Source organism: Scyliorhinus canicula, chromosome 11 (genome assembly GCF_902713615.1).
Source record: "Scyliorhinus canicula chromosome 11, sScyCan1.1, whole genome shotgun sequence".
NCBI lineage: Eukaryota > Metazoa > Chordata > Chondrichthyes > Carcharhiniformes > Scyliorhinidae > Scyliorhinus > Scyliorhinus canicula.
This window is the reverse complement of record NC_052156.1, coordinates 145,826,796-145,846,901: the sequence shown is the minus strand read 5'-3', so window position 1 is coordinate 145,846,901 and position 20,106 is coordinate 145,826,796. Positions and strand designations below refer to the sequence as shown.

Below are 20,106 nucleotides of genomic sequence, written 5' to 3'. Positions count from 1 at the left end.
ATGGCTAAGAGCGAGTTGTTTGTAATTCAGGCGAGGTGAAGGGATTGCCGTTCAGGCTAGTGGGGGAGAATTTCCGATATTTGGGGATTCAGGTGGCACGGGACTGGGGCAGGTTGCATAAGCTCAACCTGTCCCGACTGGTGGAACGAGAGAGGGAGGAGGTCCGGAGGTGGGATGCGCTCCCGCTGTGACTGGCGGGGAGGGTGCAGACTGTTAAGATGACGATTCTCCCACGGTTCTTGTTCGTTTTTCAGTGTCTCCCCATCTTTATCCCGTGGTCCTTCTTTAAGAGGCTGAATAAAATTATTCTGGGATTTGTATGGGCAGGGAAGTCCCCGCGGGTGAAGAGGGTGATGCTTGAAAGGAGCAGAGGAGAAGGGGGGCTGGCATTGCCAAACCTCAGCAACTATTACTGGGCGGCCAAGATAGTGATGATAAGGAAATGGATGGTGGGTGCGGGGTCAGTTTGGGAGCGGATGGAGGCTGCTTCATGCAGGGGCACTAGCTTAGCAGCCCTGGTCACGGCGCCTCTGCCGCTTTCGCCGGCACGGTACTCCACCAGCCCGATAGTGGTGGCGGCTCTTCGGATCTGGGGCCAGTGGAGAAGGCATGTAGGGGAGGTAAGAGCATCGGTGTGGACCCCAATCTGCGGCAACCACCAATTTGCCCCAGGGAACATGGAAGGGGGGTTTCGACAGCGGGGATTGTGAGGATGGGGGATCTGTTCCTGGAAGGGAGCTTTCCGAGCATGAGGAGAAGTTTGTGCTGGCGAGAGGGAACGACTTTAGATACGTGCAGGTGAGGGATTTTGTACACCGACTGGTGCCGTCCTTCCCACGTCTCCCGCCAAAGGGGAGACAGGACAGGGTAGTTTCTAGGAGAGAGGTGGGAGAGGGTAGAGTCTCAGACGTCCACAAAGAACTAAAGGGAGCTGAGGAGTGTGCTAGATGCGCCAGAGGGCCGGCCAACCATGTACACATGTTCTGGTCGTGCCCTAAACTCAGGGGGTATTGGCAGGGATTCGCAGATGTCATGTCCCGGGTATTGAAAACTGGGGAGGTAATGAGCCCGGAGGTGGCAATCTTTGGGGTTTCGGAGGACCTGGGAGTCCAGGAAGAGAGAGAGGCCGCGTTCTGGCCTTTACTTCCCTGGTAGCCCGGCGAGGAATACTGTTAGCATAGAGGGACTTAAAGCCCCTGAGGGCTGAGGTATGGCTATTGGACATGGCGAGCTTTCTTGGCCTGGAGAAAGTCAAGTTTGCCTTGAGAGGTTCGCTATTAGGGTTCGCCCGAAGGTGGCAGCCATTTATTGACTTCTTCGCAGAGGAGTAAGCGTTAGCCGGGGGGGTGGGGGGGGGGGGGGGGGGGGGGGGGGTGGGGGTGTGGCTAGGGTAGAGTAGAGTGCCCTGAACAGCGTGAACAGAGACGTGGTTTGCACTATGTTTAATTTGTGTCTTGACTTTTTTTTGTACTGTACAATGTCACTTTTTCTATATGCCTAAAATACCTCAATAAAATTGTTTGTTCAAAAAAACAAGATTCAGAGGACCTCACCATCAACCAAGGATTGAGTAACACGTGTTATCGACCGCGCAGGTAACACCACAGGGATTCTATGATTCTATGACCATTCGGGAGAGAATTAGGTTACAGTTTGAGCATAAAAGACATTTTTAAAATGGAGATGCTAGAAAGAGAATAGGAGATGTGGAAAAAAGATAAAGAAATAACTTTTCAAAAAGGAAATTGAAATGAGGAAACTTGATGTGGAAATGGAAAGATTAGCAAGAGAATAACAGCTTAAAAGGTTTGAGAGCAAAGGCAGATGTTGAGGAAAGTCAAGAGTGGGGAGTAACCCTTCCCAGTCCAAATCTTAGTGGGAATATGTTTAAATATGTTCAGGCATGACCAGAACTTTAGGAAAAAGAAGTGGAGGCATTCGTCACCGCATTTGGAAAAATAGCAAATCCAATGGAGTGGGCGACGGAAAAGTGGACATTATCCATGTAAAATAAACTGACGGGGCGGATGCAGGAGGTTTATACCTTCCTGTCAGATGGGATCTCTCAGCATCACAAAGAGAAACAATTATTCTGAGTGTGTATGAATTAGTTCCAGTGGCACATAGGCAAAAGTTTTGGAAGTTAAAGAAGCAGCCGGAAGGGCCCTGTCAGCTGGGTGCCGGGCTGGCAGTGCAAAGGTGCCAAGCTGGCATCTTTCCTGCGACGGGGACAGGCTCAGGGGTGCCGTGTGTGGGGTGAGTTGGGGCTTTCGGGTGTTGGGAAAGGGGTAGCAGATAGCCAGTTGCATTTTCTGTCCATTAATTATAATACTGCGCACAATAAAAGGTTACTTGTGATTTAAAGTTACAAACCTGTGACTGTTAATTGGCTCAACCAAAGAGGTCGGATGTTTTAAGTGAAATCCAGTCTGAGCTGTGTGTGACTCTGGATCAAATGGGGCTGGAATTGACCGCACACTAAGCCAGGGTGACGTGACACGACTTTCGTGAAACTTTGTGCCTGTCCCACTCCCTGGGCGGGTCTCATTTGCCATGTACTGGCGAATTTCTAGCTCCATGAATGAGAAAGGAACTGAGAATGTTGTGCTTATTACAGCTTGTTATATTCTACAGCTGATCTGCTTCCAAAAAGTGGCATGCAGGAAGAGCCATACGATTATAATGATGGACGATGTAATCTGATCGACATACGATTGTGTCCTGATGGTGTGGTTTATTTTGGGCGTTGCTTCACGTTTGTCTCTGAGGAAAAGGATTGGCTGAAAGCTGAGGTAATCTTCATAATTTATTCAAGTACCTGTTCCTCAATGTTTCTAAACTTGACCAAACGCAGAATGAAAGAATCTTCTTGTTTGTACTTGAACAGTTTTGATTCACTCAGTGTGCTCCATCACCCGGGTAATATGATCCACGCTATCTTATTCATAGATTCCCTACAGTGAAAAGGAGTCCATTCGGCCTATCGAGTCTACACCGACCCTCCAAAAGACCACTTGAACTGGGTCCAGTCCCCCGTCCACACTGCCTTATCCCTGTAACCCCCCCTGCAAATGTCTGAACACTAAGGAACAATTTAGCATGGCCAATCCACCTAACTGCATATCTTTGGCGTGCAGGAGGAAACTGGAGCACCCGGAGGAAACCCACGCAGACACGGGGAGAAGGTGCACACTCCATACACGCAAGTACCCGAGCCGGAATCAAACCCGGGTCCCTGGCGCTGTGAGGCAGCAGCGTTAACAACTGAAGTGAATTAAAACCCTTTTGAGGTTACTCTGGATCAGGAGCCCTCCTTCAATAATCACCCACACTTGTGTTCAAAATAACCACATCGCGCAGACATTTGTTGTTTGTGCCTGAGCAAGTGAAACACTTACTCTCCAGTAAGTGGTCGTGACCTGTGGTGACTGCAAGGGTCATGTCAACTGGACACATGTGCTCGGTTTGTGCTTCAAACTGCTGATGGTGCTTGTCTGGCCGTAGACCCTCCTGATGTTGACGTCATCCGTCCACGGGACGCAAAACACTGGGCACATCTGCGTCCTTGTTCCCCATCGATAGTTTCGCTCTGAGACCCCAACAGGTCAACTGACCCCTCTGTCCTTACCTTAGGTATACAATTGAACTTTTGTGGTTTTAACTTCCTGTTAATTATGGGTTTTACTGCATGTGTGTTGTAACTGCCATTGTAACTGCCGGGCTAGACTATTTGCAATCTGTTTTGTAAGCCTTACTGAATATGCAATTTCAGATATTTGTAAGGTTGGCTACATTTCCCATCATGACTCTTGTTATTGGCCAATTTGTGATGGTCAAGGAAATAGGGTTAGATTCTCACCTCTTAGAGATGGTTATTGCCGGGTACTTATGTGCATGAACGTTACTTGAAGCACTAGAAGATCCATAGATACTACCAACATGAGGTAATGTTGTCAGAATTTAATTCAATTATGAGCTGTTTTTAATTAATTTGTATTAATGTATATCTTTGAAAAAACATTTGGATTAAATGGCTATCTGTTTGCCTGTGACCTTTTCCTAAATTCTATAGTCTAACGTCCTAGTTATATGTGAATTGTACCAAATATCTACCTGGAATCTGACACAGTATTCTCCATGAAACACTGAGGGTAATGAGCTGTGGCATTGGACCCCACAGACGATGAAGCTCACTGGTTCATCCATGGACAGCGGTGAGAGCGTTAGAACTGGTCTGAGTGCCTCTGCTTTTGAAGAAAATCAGATCAGCACCATCCCTGATCCTGGTCACCATCTAGTGCAACTTCCAGCAAAGTACATGGAGCGGACGTTTAGTGGGAATAGGATTGGGATCCTGATCTTCAGATCCAAGGTGCAAGGCACACATTTTTACACATTTAAGAGGTTTGAAGGAGGACATTGTGTTTCTCGCGGAGTCTAGTGGTTACCTAGCTGCAACGTCTGTACATTAACCCTTTATCAACATACAGATATGCAGATCACTACATCCCCCCCTTTTTAATACATTTTCTAGAGTTGTAAAGAAAATTGTACAACACATTAAGATAAATAATGACATGTATATCTGTACAAACATGGCAATAGTGATAACTATACATAGTTAAGTATCATTTATGAATCCAATCTTTAAAAATTGAGTTGGTTAGGTTTCTTTCTTTTTCTGTTATATTTTCTCAACTATTGAAGTAGTGAGTTTAAAATCTTTATGTCTTTGTGTATGTCATCTGAAGTTATCTGGTGTTTAAGAACCAACAAGTCATCGTGCAAATGGTTGAATCACTTATGTTGCCTGACTGGTCTTTTTTTTGTGCTTGTGGTATCAATTCTGTATGTCATCTGCCTTAGAAACTGGTTTGCTTGTTGGTCTTGGAGCAAATGCGAATGCATGAAATTCATTGGCAAGACATTTGTGTTGTCTGAACAATGTCCATGTGATGTTTCTACTCTTGGCGTTGTTTTGGATTGTGCTGTTACATTGTCCTTCAGTTGCAAAGTTATACCATTGTGTACAGGTTGTTGTTTCGTTGTCACTGTGGTTGTTGTTATTGTGCTCAATAACTGTTCCTTGTGGATAATTTGAGTCATTCTCAAAGTCGGCGGTATCAGTGTCCTTTGTGGTATCTGATGTTCCATTGAGCTTTATGATTTGAGGTTTGTGTGAATGATCTGATGTTGCATTGATCTTGGTGGCATCAGTCATTTCTGGTTGATTTGATTCCTCATTGATTCCTTGGTGCTTCTCTGCTTGAGTCAACGTCTTCAAGATTTCAATTTCCTGGAGTTGGTTGTAATAGATGTGGTTTCAATTGATGTGGTCTCAATGGATTAATTTGTAGTCTTACTTTGATTGTTATGTTCTTTTGTACAGTCGAGCTGAGATCTGTCAGTCTCGCTGTGGTCTTGCGCATCTTGTATGCGAATTGTGATCCCTTTGTCACTATTCTGACATACAGTGGGTAGACAATCATAGTCTTCTTCATGCATGGTTGTCACTCTGGAGTCTTTAATTGCTTCCATTCTGGAATCTGTCAACAAGCTCTCTGTGGAGGCTTTCATCGCGCTCTCTGTGGAGGCTTTCATCGCTCTCTCTGTGGAGTCTGTCATCGATCTCTCTGTTGAGTCGTGCAGTGTTGCTGTGGAGTAGATCAGTGCTCTCTCTACAGAGTTGTTCAGTACACTGCGTGTGGTGTCATTTTCTTCGTGGTTATTTGACCACTTTCTGTCATCCAATATATCAACGATCAACCATTCCATCATGGTATTGGATTCATCGATTTGTGTTGAGTGGTATTTACCTTTTCAACCATGTTGTTAATGCTATGATTATCATATCCAAATATCCGAGCCATGTCTGAGTAGTATTCTTCAATAAACAAATCATCTTCTTTAGTTTTGGATTTGTTATTATGCTCTTCATTTTGAATGCTGCAAACGTCTTGTTCCATGTTGCTGCGAAGGTTATCTTCAACTATTTGTTGAAATTCAGGCTTTGTTCTGCCTTGCAAGGTAAATATTTTGGGTTTTGTGGCTTTAAAAGTTATTTTGAATTTTCGGGCAGTTTCCCTTTAAGTGGATGTATTCTAAATGTTCTGACGTCATGACGCTCGTGACCTCATGCGTAATCGTTGATTGCTGAGATAACGAGAGAATGTGCAGACTCTGCACAGACAGCGACCCACGCAGGAATGGAATCTGGGACCCTGGAGCTGTGAAGCACCAGTACAACCCACTGTGCCACCGTGCCGCCCATAAAATGAATGTGGAGAATGTGGGTCTGGAACAAGGAGGCAGTGGGGCCGGAGCATGGAGGGAACGTCTGCAGAGGGGAATACATTCTCCTCTTGTGCGAGACTAAGTCTTACCCAATTTAAGATGGTGCATAGAGCCCCACATGGCGGTGTCCAGGATGAACCGGTTCTTTTTGGGGGGTGGAGGATTGGTATTTGCGCAGTGTGTGTGACTGGGGCGGGGGGGGGGGGGGGGGGGGGGAGGCGGTGTGGCATACCATATACATATGTTGTGGGCGTGTCTGAGGTTGAGTGGGTTTTGGGTGTGTATTTCAGACTTTATGTCAAAGGTTTTGGGGGTAAAGGTAGCTCTGAGTGCGGAGGTGCCGATATTTGGAGTGTCGGAGGACGTGGGGGCTCAGGTGGTGAGAGAGGCTGACGTCTTGCCTCCCTGACAGCCCAGAGACAGATTTTGCTGTGCTGCTGGGACTCGGAGCTGCCAAAGGAAGGGGTATGGGTGAGTGATTTGCCAGAGGTTTTGCAGTTGGAAAAAGTGAATTTCGCCATTCGAGGGGTGGAGGAGGGTTTCACCTTGAGGTGGAAGGTATTTATCAACTTCTTTAAGGAGCATTGAGTCATCAGCGGGGGGTGGGGGAGTTTACTTTCTGTTTGAGAGAGGTTGGTTAAAAAAGGGAGGTGGGTACTGGGCTGGTAAGGGGGTGAGTGGGACTGTGGTTGGCAGGTGAGTGGGGGCTGTGGTCGGGGGGTGAGTGGGGCTGTGGTTGGGGGGGTGCGTGGGGGCTGTGGTTAAGGGGTTACAGGAAGGGAGGGGTTAGTTTTTGAGCACCTATGTTTTGTATTAAATACCACTTGTTGCAACCCTTTTGTGCCTCCCTGCTCTTATTTGATTGCTGCATGATCTGCCATCGGCCATGTAATGGGTGGATGGTCACTAATGGCGTAATGGAGTCGCCTCCATCTCCTGTCTGCGAGGATGTGAGCTGATTGATTGGCCGCTCCTCACACTAACAGGATGCAGTGAGTTATGAGTGACCCTGTTAACATGGAGCATTGGCACCACCATACTCCCTCACCCCCCTCACCCCTCCACCCCCCCCCTCAGCCCCCAACCCCACCCACCCGCCTCCAAGGACCAAGGCCACCAGACAGCCTATTCATTTGGGAACGTCTAATATCACCACATGTGATCCAGTGGCCACACCCTTGACAGCCGTTCCTCTGGCACCAGTGACACAGATTCTCAGGAACTTCCCCAACCAATGAGGAGCCTGCACCAGGAGAAATTACTCCATCCGCGCATCATCACCCTGATATTCCCCAGCTCGCTGGGAGTTCACGAGCTGCCTTCAGCCAGACAGGAGAAATTCACAGTCGCCCTTTGAGGACCAATACTTTGTCCTCACCGCAAGTCATCATCATCCGCCTTCATCGTATGGACCATGGGTAACAGCACCCTTCCCATGACAGGAGCAATATCAGAGTTGGGGGTCACGCTGCCACCACTCAACCAGGATGGGCCATCTCCCATGATGGGACTTCAGTGCCCACTCTTGTTCTGGTCATTCATGAAGCGGGAGGCTATCAGTGCGTCTCAAACTCTTCTCCCCATTCAGGCCCTCGTCATCGTCTAACTGTCTTCCTCTGCCTGAATAAAGGATTGCCTCAGCCCCTCCTTGACTTCCTCATCATCAGAGTAGATATGCTGCTTGTCCACCTCCTTTGTCAGCTCCTAGCCTCTCTGCAGCACCAGGTTGTGGAGAGCACAGTAAATAACAATGTGCAAAACCCTCTGGGTCTATACTGCTGGGATCCACCTGACCGGTTCAGGCACTGGAACCTCTTCTTCAGGGTGCTGATCATCTGCTCTCCCAAAGCATAAGGAGCATCATGGGCTTCTTTGCAAGGTGGTTCTGCTGCCCATTTGGCCTCCACACAGGCATTATCAGCCATTTCCTGACGGGATACCCCTTGTTTCCGAAGAGCCAACCCTGTAGCCAATAATCTCCCTTAAATCTCCGGGATCTGAGAACGGCCAAGGGTATAGCTGGCGTGGACACTCGCCAGGAACCTGACACACACCTGCAGGATGAGTTTGACATGGTCACAGACAATCTGGACATTCAGGGAGAGGAGACCCTTGTGGTTTATGAAGGGGACATCTTGGCACCATGGGAAACGGAAAGCCATGCGCGTTCAGTCTATGGCTCACTGTACTTATGGGAAGGCAATCACCAGGGCAAACCCCATGACTCTGGTGTCCTGGCTAGCATAGTCAAGTCAAGGTCTGTGTAACGATGCTCCCTCAGGAAGGGTGGTATCCGTGACCTCCCTGTTACATTTATGCGCAGAGGCCTGGGAGATTTTTCAAAGGCACCTATGGAACTCTGAAAGGAGCCACTGGCGTAGAGGTTTAGGGCTGTTGAGACCTTCAGGACAACATGCAGTAGGTGGGCTCTGGGTCCATGTGGCACCAACTACTAGGGAACTTGGCAAAGTTGAATGACCATGTACCTGAACATTCGGAGTCTCCTCCTTCACTGGTTCTCGCTCATCTCCAAGAATATCAGCTGGTCTGTAAACTCTGGCCTGATGACGTCACCTCCGAGCGACCACTCTCTGTGCCCAGCCTCCAGACGTTGAGCAGGCCCGGTCACCCCTTCCTTCTCCGGGATCTGCGTCCATGAAACCATACATTGACACTGGCATTGGCTCTCCTACATTACAGCTGGTAGGATAACCGCCAACTAGGAACATAGAACTCCACAGGCTCCATAATTGTCACTGTACAATAAGTGAAAGGAAAGAAAGAGATTGAGTGACCATTGAGGAGTCCGGTCCATTCCCTGACCCATTTCCCATCCAACGCCAGGAGCATCCTACCAATGGTTAGTGACTGCTCTGATTGCCTTCTCATTGAGCTCTACTCCCTCACAATCTCTCCCACTGGCCAAGGCCCCACACAAGCCTCTCCCTACTCAGTGTGACAGATGGGCGTCTACTTTCGAGACCCCCTTCAGCCCTCAGGTCTCCTGGAGGGCGAAAACATGATGCCGACGGGTTATTTGAAAGTCCCTGTGTAGACCCTCTGAGGGAGCCCGGGAGTGGCCTGTAAGCACTCCGCAGCAGCAACACACAACTTGGAACACAATCGATTTGAATGAGAAATGATGCCGGCTGTCTCTACACAGCTGAGCAAGTAATCAGTTTGTTAACTTTATTTATACGTGGCATTTGCTTGCTTAATTGGAGTTTGTAACAAGGATATTGAGTTTTTTTCTTGTGTTTAAGAACTGGTTAACTGGTAATCATCAAGCTATTTTCATTGATATTAATGTGGTTAATGAGGTAATTCATGAAGATCCCCCCTTCTCAACCTTGCCCCTGACCTGAGCTGTAGTGATCCTCAGGCTATATCATCACCAATCAGTTCTCCCCCTCAAAGGGGAAAGCAGCCAATGCTCAACTGGAACAATGGCGACTTTACCTAATTTTGTCTTTAAATTAAAATTTGTTTTATCATGAAAGAAACCCATTGGTCAAAGTCACCACTCCCAGGGTGAAGTTTCCTTTCCTCACAGTTTTACAATAAAAAAATGTGGGTTTTCATCCAGTAGCCGAACAAATGTTGAGGTCCTCCTTTGGCCTCGTGGTATAGGTTATTGAACTGGCAAATCACAAACCGAGGGCAATGACCTGGGATTCCAGGTTCAAATCCCATTATGGGCAATGTTCACATTTGAATTCTAAAATAAACCTCAAGAAATGATGGGTTCAAGGGCAGCACGGTGGCAAGGGCAGCACGGTGGCACAGTGGTTAGCATTGCTGCCTACGGCGCTGAGGACCTGGGTTCGAATCCCGGCCCTGGGTCACTGTCTGTGAGGAGTTTGCACATTCTCCCCGTGTCTGCGTGGGTTTCGCCCCCACAACCCAAAGATGTGCAGGTTAGGTGGATTGGCCACGTTAAATTGCCCCTTAATTGGAAAAAATAATTGGGTACTCTAAATTTATAAAAAAAAAAGAAATGATGGGTTCATTGCTGTCATGCTTCCATATTAAAATTAACGGATCAGGTAACACCAATGGCAGACTGCCGGCCAATGTTGCACTTCCACAAGCCTTGTATTGTGGATACCCACCCAGCCCAGCTCCCGAGGTTTCCCGGTCCAGGGTTAGGGTGCCTCGAGATTGCACAGACCCTTCAGCTGTGGATTCCACCCTCAGTAGGATTGGTTAGGAGTCTCGTTGATCTCTCATTGAAAATGTCTCTCCCCCTTATGGGGCCATACGATAGCCCATTCTCAGAGTCAAGCAATTGTTGCCCCTCCCCCCCCCCCCAAAAAAACTGCCTTCCACACCTATCCCCACCTAGGAACATAATCTGTATCCCTATTCCAGCAAATTTCCAGGATCGACATTCCCTCTCAGATCTCCGTTCAACCCCCCCATCAAGTGAGTCTGCTGTACCATGATTCTGCTGTCCTGGCTAGCATTGTCAAGCCAAGGTTTGTGTAATAATGCTCCCTCAGGAAGGGTGGCATCCGTGACCTCCCTGTTACATTTATGTACTGTTGGAGAAGATACTGAGGGATAGGATCTATTCACATTTGGAAGAAAATAGACTTATCAGTGATAGGCAGCATGGTTTTGTGCAGGGAAGGTCATGTCTTACAAACCTAATAGAATTCTTTGAGGAAGTGACAAAGTTAATTGATGAGGGAAGGGCTGTAGATGTCATATACATGGACTTCAGTAAGGCATTTGATAAAGTTTCCCATGGCAGGTTGATGGAAAAAGTGAAGTTGTATAGGTTTCAGGATGCACTAGCTAGATGGATAAAGAACTGCCTGGGCAGCAGGAGACAGAGAGTAGTGGTGGAAGGGAGTGTCTCAAAATGGAGAAAGATGACTAGTGGTGTTCCACAGGGATCCGTGCTCGGACCACTGTTGTTTGTGATATACATAAATGATCTGGACGAAGGTATAAGTAATCTGATGAGCAAGTTTGCAGATGATACTAAGATTGGTTGAGTTGCAGATAGCGAGGCGGACTGTCAGAGAATACAGCAAAATATAGGTAGATTGGAGAGTTGGGCAGAGAAATGGCAGATGGAGTTCAATCCAGGCAAATGTGAGGTGATGCATTTTGGAAGATCTAACTCAACAACAGACTATATGGTCAATGGAAGAGTCCTGGAGAAAATTGATGTCCAGAGAGATCTGGGAGTTCAGGTCCATTGTACCCTGAAGGTGGCAACACAGGTCTATAGAGTGGTCAAGAAGGCATATAGCATGCTTGCCTTCATCGGACGGGGTATTGAGTACAAGAGTCGGCAGGTCATGTTACAGTTGTATCGGACTTTGGTTAGGCCACATTTGGAATACTGCGTGCAGTTCTGGTCGCCACATTACCAGAAGGATGTGGATGCCTTAGAGAGGGTGCAGAGGAGGTTCACCAGGATGTTGCCTGGTATGGAGGGTGCTAGCTAAGAAGAAAGGTTGAGTAGATTAGGATGATTTTCATTGGAAAGACGGAGGTTGAGGGAAGACCTGATTGAGGTCTACAAAATTATGAGAGGCATGGACAGGGTGGATAGCAACAAGCTTTTTCCAAAAGTGGGGGTGTCAATTACAAGGGGTCACGATGTCAAGGTGAGAGGGGAAAAGTTTAAGGGAGATGTGCGTGGAAAGTCTTTTACGCAGAGGGTGATGAGTGCCTGGAACGCTTTGCCAGCGGAGTGGTTGAGGCGGGTACGATAGCATAATTTAAGATGCATCTGGACAGATATATGATCGGGCGGGGAACAGAGGGAAGTAGACCTTGGAAAATAGGCAACAGGTTTAGATAAAGGATCTGGATTGGTGCAGGCTGGGAGGGCCGAAGGGCCTGTTCCTGGGCTGTAATTTTCTTTGTTCTTTGTTCTTCTTTACTTTCTTCTCAGGCCTCAGGCCAATCACCCCCCCCCCCCCCCCCCCCACCCCCAACAAAGGAGTTTCCCCGTGGGGCTGGCCTCTTGGGCCTCAGCTCAATACCTGGACCCACCCACAACCTACCCCCCTGCGAACCTATGAATGAGTAACCCCCACCCCCTCCGCCCCTCCCGAACCAACAATAAACACCCCTCCCCCAAGAGTATATCCCCAAAACCCACAAGAAACTCCCTTCTCCCGTACCCATGAGCATCCCCCCCCCCCCCCCCCCCCCCCCCCGGAACTACACTCAATGCCCACCTGAACCCACAAGCAAACCTCCGAATCCACAACCCTTTAATCCGGGTTCCCCCCGACACCACCCCCACACCAGGCTCTCTGGTGCCCTCTCTGCCGTGGTCTAGCTGGTAGATATTGGTCACCTTCCCACTCATTGCTCAATTACCCCTTAGAGCTGAGGCCAGGTTCACGTTTGTGAAAACCTGTTGGAAACTGGTTCAGATACACAATGGGACTGCCTTCTAATCAGACGTTACTGTATTGAAATGAGGTTCCCAACCCTCCTGAGCAGGAACCTCATTATGTCATTGGAGCAATCGGGGAAATTATGAAATCACAACCTTGCCGGCGAGAATCTCCTTTTTTTCAGTCTCGGGATATTTTGCACCCACCAATCATTTGGGCTCAAACCCAGCCCAATTTCAGCAGATAAGCACAAGCTGCTGGAATTTCAATCTGATGGTTTGAAACTACAATACGATTGTAATGAGTGTGAGTGTGTCCCCATTCACTGACGTTTGGAATCAGTCCCCATCAGGAGATCATGGGACATATAGCAAGAGGTTGTAGTTTTATTGAACAAAGTTTCAGCATTGAACATATGGCAGAAAAACAATTGAATATGTTCAGTGTAAAAAGGTAGCGAGCAACAAAATGATCTTTCTCTTCAAAGGCATGTTAGCGGGAGAGAATCTCAAAGAGATCACTAAACATCCGGGGCGACTGGTCCTCGCATCAAACGGTTTATTTAGCCGGCGGGGAGATGGCATCTGCTAAAGTCCCAGACCATCAATTCTTATATTTTTCAAAACAGCTAGACAGCCCATTTCAGCTGGACCTAGTCCAATAATATTGGTTATACATTACGTACATTAGTTATATATCCAATTAAATTTGACATTACGCAAAGTGGGTTGTTATCTTACCAGCCCCTAACTTCAAGAAGAAGTCACTCATACTAACTGTTAGTTATTTTTCCTGCCTGCACCTGGGCTGGCGAGGATATGTAATTCTCCTTGTCCTATGGAGCTGTTATCAGTCGCTGGTGAAGTCCTCCCTAGAGTCTCCCATAACTGTTTCCCATTCAATGCCTTAATATCCATCATTCTTTCTTTCTTTTTTTTGATAAACAATTTTATTAAGATATTTTGGCATAGTAATAGTAATATAAACAGTGTGCAAAGAACAATCAATATAGTGCAAGAAAACCAGCTCCCCTCCTACAAGGACCAGCCTAACTACCCCCCCAATCTACGTTACCCTAACCCCCCCACCCCGCTGACGATTAATTTTCCGTGAAGAAGTCGATAAATGGTTGCCACCTCCGGGCGAACCCTGACAGTGACCCTCTCAAGCGATCTTTATTTTCTCCAGACCGAGGTGCTTGCCGTATCCGATAGCCAGGCCTCCGAATTCGGGGGTGTTGAGTCCCTCCTTGGCAGCAGAATTCGTTGACGGGCTACCAGGGAAGCAAAGGCCAAAACGTCAGCCTCTCTCTCCTCCTGGACTGCTGGGTCCTCCGAAACCCCAAATTTGCCACCTCTGGACTCATCACCACCCTTGTTTTCAGTACCTGGACCATAACGTCTGCAAATCCTTGCCAGTACCCCCGGAGTTTTGGACATGCCCAGAACATGTGGACATGGTTCGCTGGGCCTCCCGAACGTCTGCCGCACCTGTCCTCCAATTCAAAAAATTTACTCGTCCGGGCCACTGTCATGTGGGCCCGGTGGACGACTTTGAATTGAATCAGGCTGAGCCTAGTACATGTTGCAGTCGCGTTTGCCCTGCTCAACGCCTCTGCCCATAAGCCCTCTTCCATCTCGTCCCCGAGCTCCTCTTCTCACTTAAGCTTCAGCTCCTCAATCTGCATCTCCTCTGTTCCCATAAGTTCTTTATATATATCCGAGACCCTCCCCTCCCCCACCCATATACTGGACACTACCCTGCCCTGGATCTCCCTGGGTGGCAGGCGTGGGAAGGATGTGATCTGTCTGCGTCGAAAGTCCCGCATCTGCAAGTACCTGAATTCATTCCCAGCCCAAATTTCTCCTCTAACGGCCGCATGCTCAGGAAGCTCCCTTCCAAGAACAAATTCCCCATCCTCTCAATCCCAGCCCTCCGGCATGCTCGGAACCCACCATCCAAATTCCCCGGGGCAAACCGGTGATTCTCGTGGATTGGGGACCAAACCGATGCTCTCACTTCCCCCACGTGCCTTATCCATTGGCTCCAGATCCGCAAAGTTGCCACCACTATAGGGCTGGTGGAGTACCGTGCCGACGGGAGCGGCAGGGGTGCCGTAACCACGGCTACCAAGCTGGTGCCCCTGCACGAAGCGGCCTCCATTCGCCCCCAAACCGACCCCGCATCCACCATCCATTTCCTTATCATAGCTATGTTGGCCGCCCAGTAGTTGTTACTAAAGTTTGGCAGCGCCAGCCCCCCTTCCCCTCGATTCCTCTCGAGCATCAATCACCTCATCCGCGGGGACTTTCCCGGCCACACAAATCCCATAATCATTTTATTGACCTTCCTGAAAAAAGACCGCGGAATGAAAATGGGGAGACACTGGAATACGAACAGGAATCTCGGGAGGATTATAATTTTAACTGTCTGCACTCTCCCTGCTAGTGTCAGTGGGAGCGCATCCCTTCTCCGGAACTCAGCCCTCATTTGCTCCACCAACTGAGACAAGTTCAACTCGTGCAGACAGCCCCAGACCCGTGCCACCTGTATCCCTAAGTATCTAAAACTGTCCCCTACTAACCTAAACGGCAGTTCCCTCAACCGACCCTCCTGGCCCCTCGCCTGGGCTACAAATAACTCACTCTTTGCCATGTTCAGTTTATACCCCGAGAACCGGCCGAATTCCTTCATGATTCCCATGATTTCATCCATCCCAGCCACTGGATCCATGATGTATAAGAGCAGGTCGCCCCCTTCCAACCCCAAGAAGCTCTCAGGGCAATTGCCAGTGGCTTTATTGCTAACGCAAACAGCAGTGGGGAGAGGGAACACCTCTGCCTTTCCATTGGTACAGTTTAAAATAGTCAGATATCGTCCTATTCATCCTCACTTGCCTCCAGAGCCTGGTACAACACTCTGACCCAGTCGATAAAGCCCTCCCCGCACCCAAATCATCCCAACACCTCCCATAAATAGTGGCACTTAACCCGGTTGAAAGCCTTCTTGGCATCCATTTCCACAACTACCTCTACCTCCCTACTCTCCGGGGGCATCATGATCACATTCAGCAGCCTTCTTAGGTTGGCCACCAGCTGCCTGCCCTTGACAAACCCGGTTTGATCTTCCATAATGATGTCTGGCGCATGTCCAGTATTTTAGCATCTACGTTGAGCAGAGAGATCAGCCTATAGGACCCACATGCCTCCAGGTCTTTGTCCCGTTTCAATATCAGGGAGATGGTGGCCTGTGACATCGTTGGGGGTAAAACCCCTCTGTCTCTTGCCTCATTGAAAACCCTAACCAGCACCAGCCCCACTATCTCGGAGAACTTTTTGTAAAACTCCACCAGATGCCTATCCGGCCCTGGGGCATGGCCTTCAAACCCCCCCAATAATTCTTCAGTCCTGATCGGGGCCCCCAACCCGTCTTTGGGAACGTCTCTGCCCACTTTGGGAAGGTCAGTCCATCCAGAAAGTGCCTCATCCCCTCCGGCCCCACAGGGGGTTCTGAGGTATAAAGCTGACTATAGAAGTCCCTGAACACCTTGTTCAGCCCTGACGGATCCCTTACCAAATTGCCACCATCGACTACCTTCCCTATTTCCCTAGCTGCCTCCCTCTTCCTCAGTTGCTGTGCCAGCATTCCACTGGTTTTCTCCTCGTGCTCATAAATTGCACCCCTGGCCTTCCTAAGCTGCCCCATTGCTTACCTGTGGACAACACCCCAAACTCAGTCTGTAGCCTTTGTCGTTCCCTTAATAGCTCTGCCCTCGGGGTCTCCACATATCTCCTGTCTATCTGTCAGATCTCCTTTACAAGTCGGTCCGTTTCTGCCCTGTCTGTCCTGTCCCTATGTGCTCGAATCGAGATCAGCTCCCCTCTCACCATTGCCTTCAGCTCCTCCCAGAGCACCGCCGCTGAGACTTCCCCTGTGTCATTGACCTGTAGGTAGTTTTGCATATATTTCCTCACCCTCGCACACACCGCCTCGTCCGCCAACAAACTGACCTCTAGCTTCCATTGAGGGTGCTGAAAACTATCCTTGCAGACCTGCAGATCAACCCAGCGTGGGGCATGATCCGAAATAGCGACCGCCGAATATTCTACGTCTGTCACCCCCGCCAGCAAATCCCTGCTCATGATGAGAAAATCAATTCGGGAATACATCTTACGAACATGTGAATAGATCAAAAAAACCCTCCCCATTGGCCGACTAGCCCTCCATGTATCAGTCCCCCCCATTTGCTCTATAAACCCCCTCAGTTCTTTTTCCATTGCCTGCATCTTACCCGTTTTTGAACACGATGGGTCTAGGCCGGGGTCAAGGACTGTGTTAAAATTCCCTCCCATAATCAGTCTAAGCCAGTCCAGGTCAGGTACCTTCCCCAGCAGTCTCTTAATGAAATCTACAGCATCGCAGTTTGGGGCATATACATTGACCAAAACTACCCACATCCCTTCAATCTTGTTACTCACCATGACAAATCTGCCTCCCCCATCCGAGATTGTGCTGCCACCTCAAATTGCACCCGTTTGTTGAACAAATTCCCCCTGGTTTTAGTGTCCAGCCCCGAGTGGAAGACCTGGCTGATCCAGCCCTGCCTCGATCTGACCTGGTCAGCTACTTTCAGATGGGTCTCCTGAAGCATTATTACTTCGGCCTTCTGCGCCCTCAGATGCGTGAACTCACGTGGCTTCTTTACCGGCCCGTTTAACCTTCTAACGTTCCAAGTCATAATATATACCAGTATATCATGGTGCAGACACACACTTATGGACACACACAGGGACCAATCAACATGTACAAACACCGCAGCCAATCACCAATTAGAATACACACACTATAAAGGCAGAGGGCACCACGGTTCCCGCTCATTCTGGGGGCTGCCTCTCAGTGTAACAGGAACTTACTCAGCCCAGCACGGACTCACAACACGGGCTGAGAGAATCAACTGGTTCAGACAAGGCATAGGTCTCTAGTTCAAGTTAGCATTATTTAGACCCACAGTCATCGTGTGTTAGTTAGTTAGAAATAGTTAATAAAATTGAGTTGAAACTTCATCTGTGTTGGAAGTGTCTGTTCATCTCTCAAGCCAACACGATGAAATGAAATGAAATGAAAATCGCTTATTGTCACGAGTAGGCTTCAAATGAAGTTACTGTGTTGAGGAATGCTCGCACTTCTGAGACCTACTCTTCAGTGATCTGCCTTCCACCAGTCTCGCGCCATCCTACAGAATGGACTCCGTTTGCCCGCCGCCGCCTCTCCGCATTGCCGGGAACCTGGGCTCCAACTGGGAACTTTTCAAACAGCGCTTCCAGCTGTACCTCGAAGCCAGGGACCTGGAAGCTGCCTCGGACACACGGAAGATTGCTCTCTTCCGCTTCACAGCCAGTGACCATGCTCTGCACATTTACAACTCGAAGGACAAATCGAAGTTCAAGACCATAATTCTGAAGTTCGACAGCCACTGCGCGGTCGAGGTCAAAGAGAGATTCGAGAGATACATGTTTCAGCAGCGAATTCAGGGTAAGGACGAGCCTTTCCAGTCATTTATTACCCACCTCCGTGTCCTTGCGCAGTCCTGCAACTACGGGTCCACCTCTGACTCCATGCTCCGTGACCAGATTGTTTTTGGTGTTCAATCTGAGCCCCTGCGCCAGCAGCTACTAAAAGTAAAGCAGCTTACTCTCTCCCTGGCCATTGAGATCCGTGTGCTTCATGAGCCTGCCTCCACGTGCTACTCCTGCATCCAGGCTGCTGAAACGGCGCGGCAAGCCAACAACGAGGCAGAACAGGTCCAGATGATAAATCTCTTCAGGCTCTGCACCTGAATGATTGCGGCCATTTCGCACGTTTTTCGGGGAGTTCCGCGCCCACACGCAGGGAGCGTGCTGACATCACGGACCGCTTTGTGCTGGTGCGCACTACGCTGGATCGCCCGCGCATGCGCGATGGCGCGATGGCGCGATGAACGCCCCGACGCTCCGGCGTGCGGCAACTGCAGCTCCGCCCACTTAAAGCGGCAATGTCCCGTGAAGTCCCGACACTGCCTGCAGTGTGGCAAACGAGGCCACTACACTGCAATGTGCAGATCTTCCATGCCAGCTGTTTCTAGGAGGTCCACCCAGCCCCACAGAGATATCAGGGTTTTCCAGCCTGCCATCAATGAACCTACTCTACACCTGGATTCTGACTGAGCCTGCAATGCCCCACAGGTCCTGTTCCAAATCGGCGTCATTACTACCAACAGGATGTCCCCCAACCTGGCACTGAACCTGGCCACATCCACAGCGTCAGCCAGGATGATGAGTGGTGTGGCACCCTTATGGTCAATCGGTCCACTGTCAGGTTCCGCCTGGACACTGGCGCTTCTGCCAATCTCATCGCTTCATCTGACTTCCGCAAGCTCTGCGTACAGCCTGCTGTCCTGCCATCCGTGTGTAAATTGCTGGACTACAATGGCAATGCCATCGCCGCCAGCGGCTCCTGCCGCCTTGAGGTGACACATCGTGCTCACACGGTCATTCTCCCGTTCGAGATTGTTGCTGCCTCAAAAGCCTCCTTGCTTGGTGCGCAGGCATGCAAGCTGCTCCACTTAGTGCAGAGAGTACACTCTCTCTCTCTTCAAGCGATGTGTCTGCATCCTCTGACACAGACTTCAGGGCGCAACCCGATTCCATTATCCAGCAATACCATGATGTCTTCGAAGGCATGGGCACGTTCCCTTATAGGTACAAAATCTTACTCAAGCCCAACGCCACGCCTGTTGTTCACGCACCTCGCAGAGTCCCAGCGCCCCTCAGGGACCGCCTCAAGCAACAGCTCCAGGACCTCCAGGACCAAGGAGTCAGCTCTAGGGTCACGGAACCCACAGGCTGGGTAAGCTCCATGGTCTGTGTCAAGAAGCTGTCCGGTGAGCTGCGGATCTGTATTGATCCTAAAGATCTGAATCAGACTATGATGCGGGAGCACTACCCGATTCCGAAACGGGAGGAGCTCACGTCCCAGATGGCCCACGCCAAACTACTCTCAAAACTGGATGCCTCGAGGGGCTTCTGGCAGATCCAACTAGATGAGTCAAGCAGGAAGTTGTGTACGTTTAACACACCCATTGGCAGGTTCTGCTACAACCGGATGCCATTCGGCATCATCTCTGCGTCCGAAGTGTTCCATCGGATCATGGAGCAGATGATGGAGGGGATTGATGGTGTCCGGGTATACGTCGCCGATATTATCGTCTGGTCAACCAGAATTCATGGCCCACCTCAGAGACTGAATTTATGAACTCTGCCCACATGTGGACTTTTTGAAATGTTCTTTTTCCCATATTCTGTGTTGTTGCATTCGTTATCCAGTGATTTGTAAATAGATTCTTTGGTTGTTCCAGTTCATGGTAGTCATCTGCACCAGGCACCTTCCTCTGTAAATAGTCTTATTC

At 49.1% G+C, this 20,106-nt stretch overlaps 1 protein-coding gene across 2 annotated transcripts in view; it reads left to right on the top strand.

Moving 5' to 3' along the window:
* Positions 1–20,106, top strand: part of LOC119973690 (lectin-like) — a 42,358-nt gene that overhangs the window by 6,057 nt on the left and 16,195 nt on the right. The window contains exons 1-2 of one of the 2 annotated variants that reach the window (XM_038812069.1): positions 2,047–2,256; positions 2,635–2,792. In XM_038812069.1, coding sequence (XP_038667997.1) covers positions 2,658–2,792 — 135 coding nt within the window. In that variant the 5' untranslated portion in view covers positions 2,047–2,256; positions 2,635–2,657. Of the gene's footprint in view, positions 1–2,046; positions 2,257–2,634; positions 2,793–20,106 lie in introns of those variants that run through there. The other variant, XM_038812070.1, reaches the window with a different exon arrangement.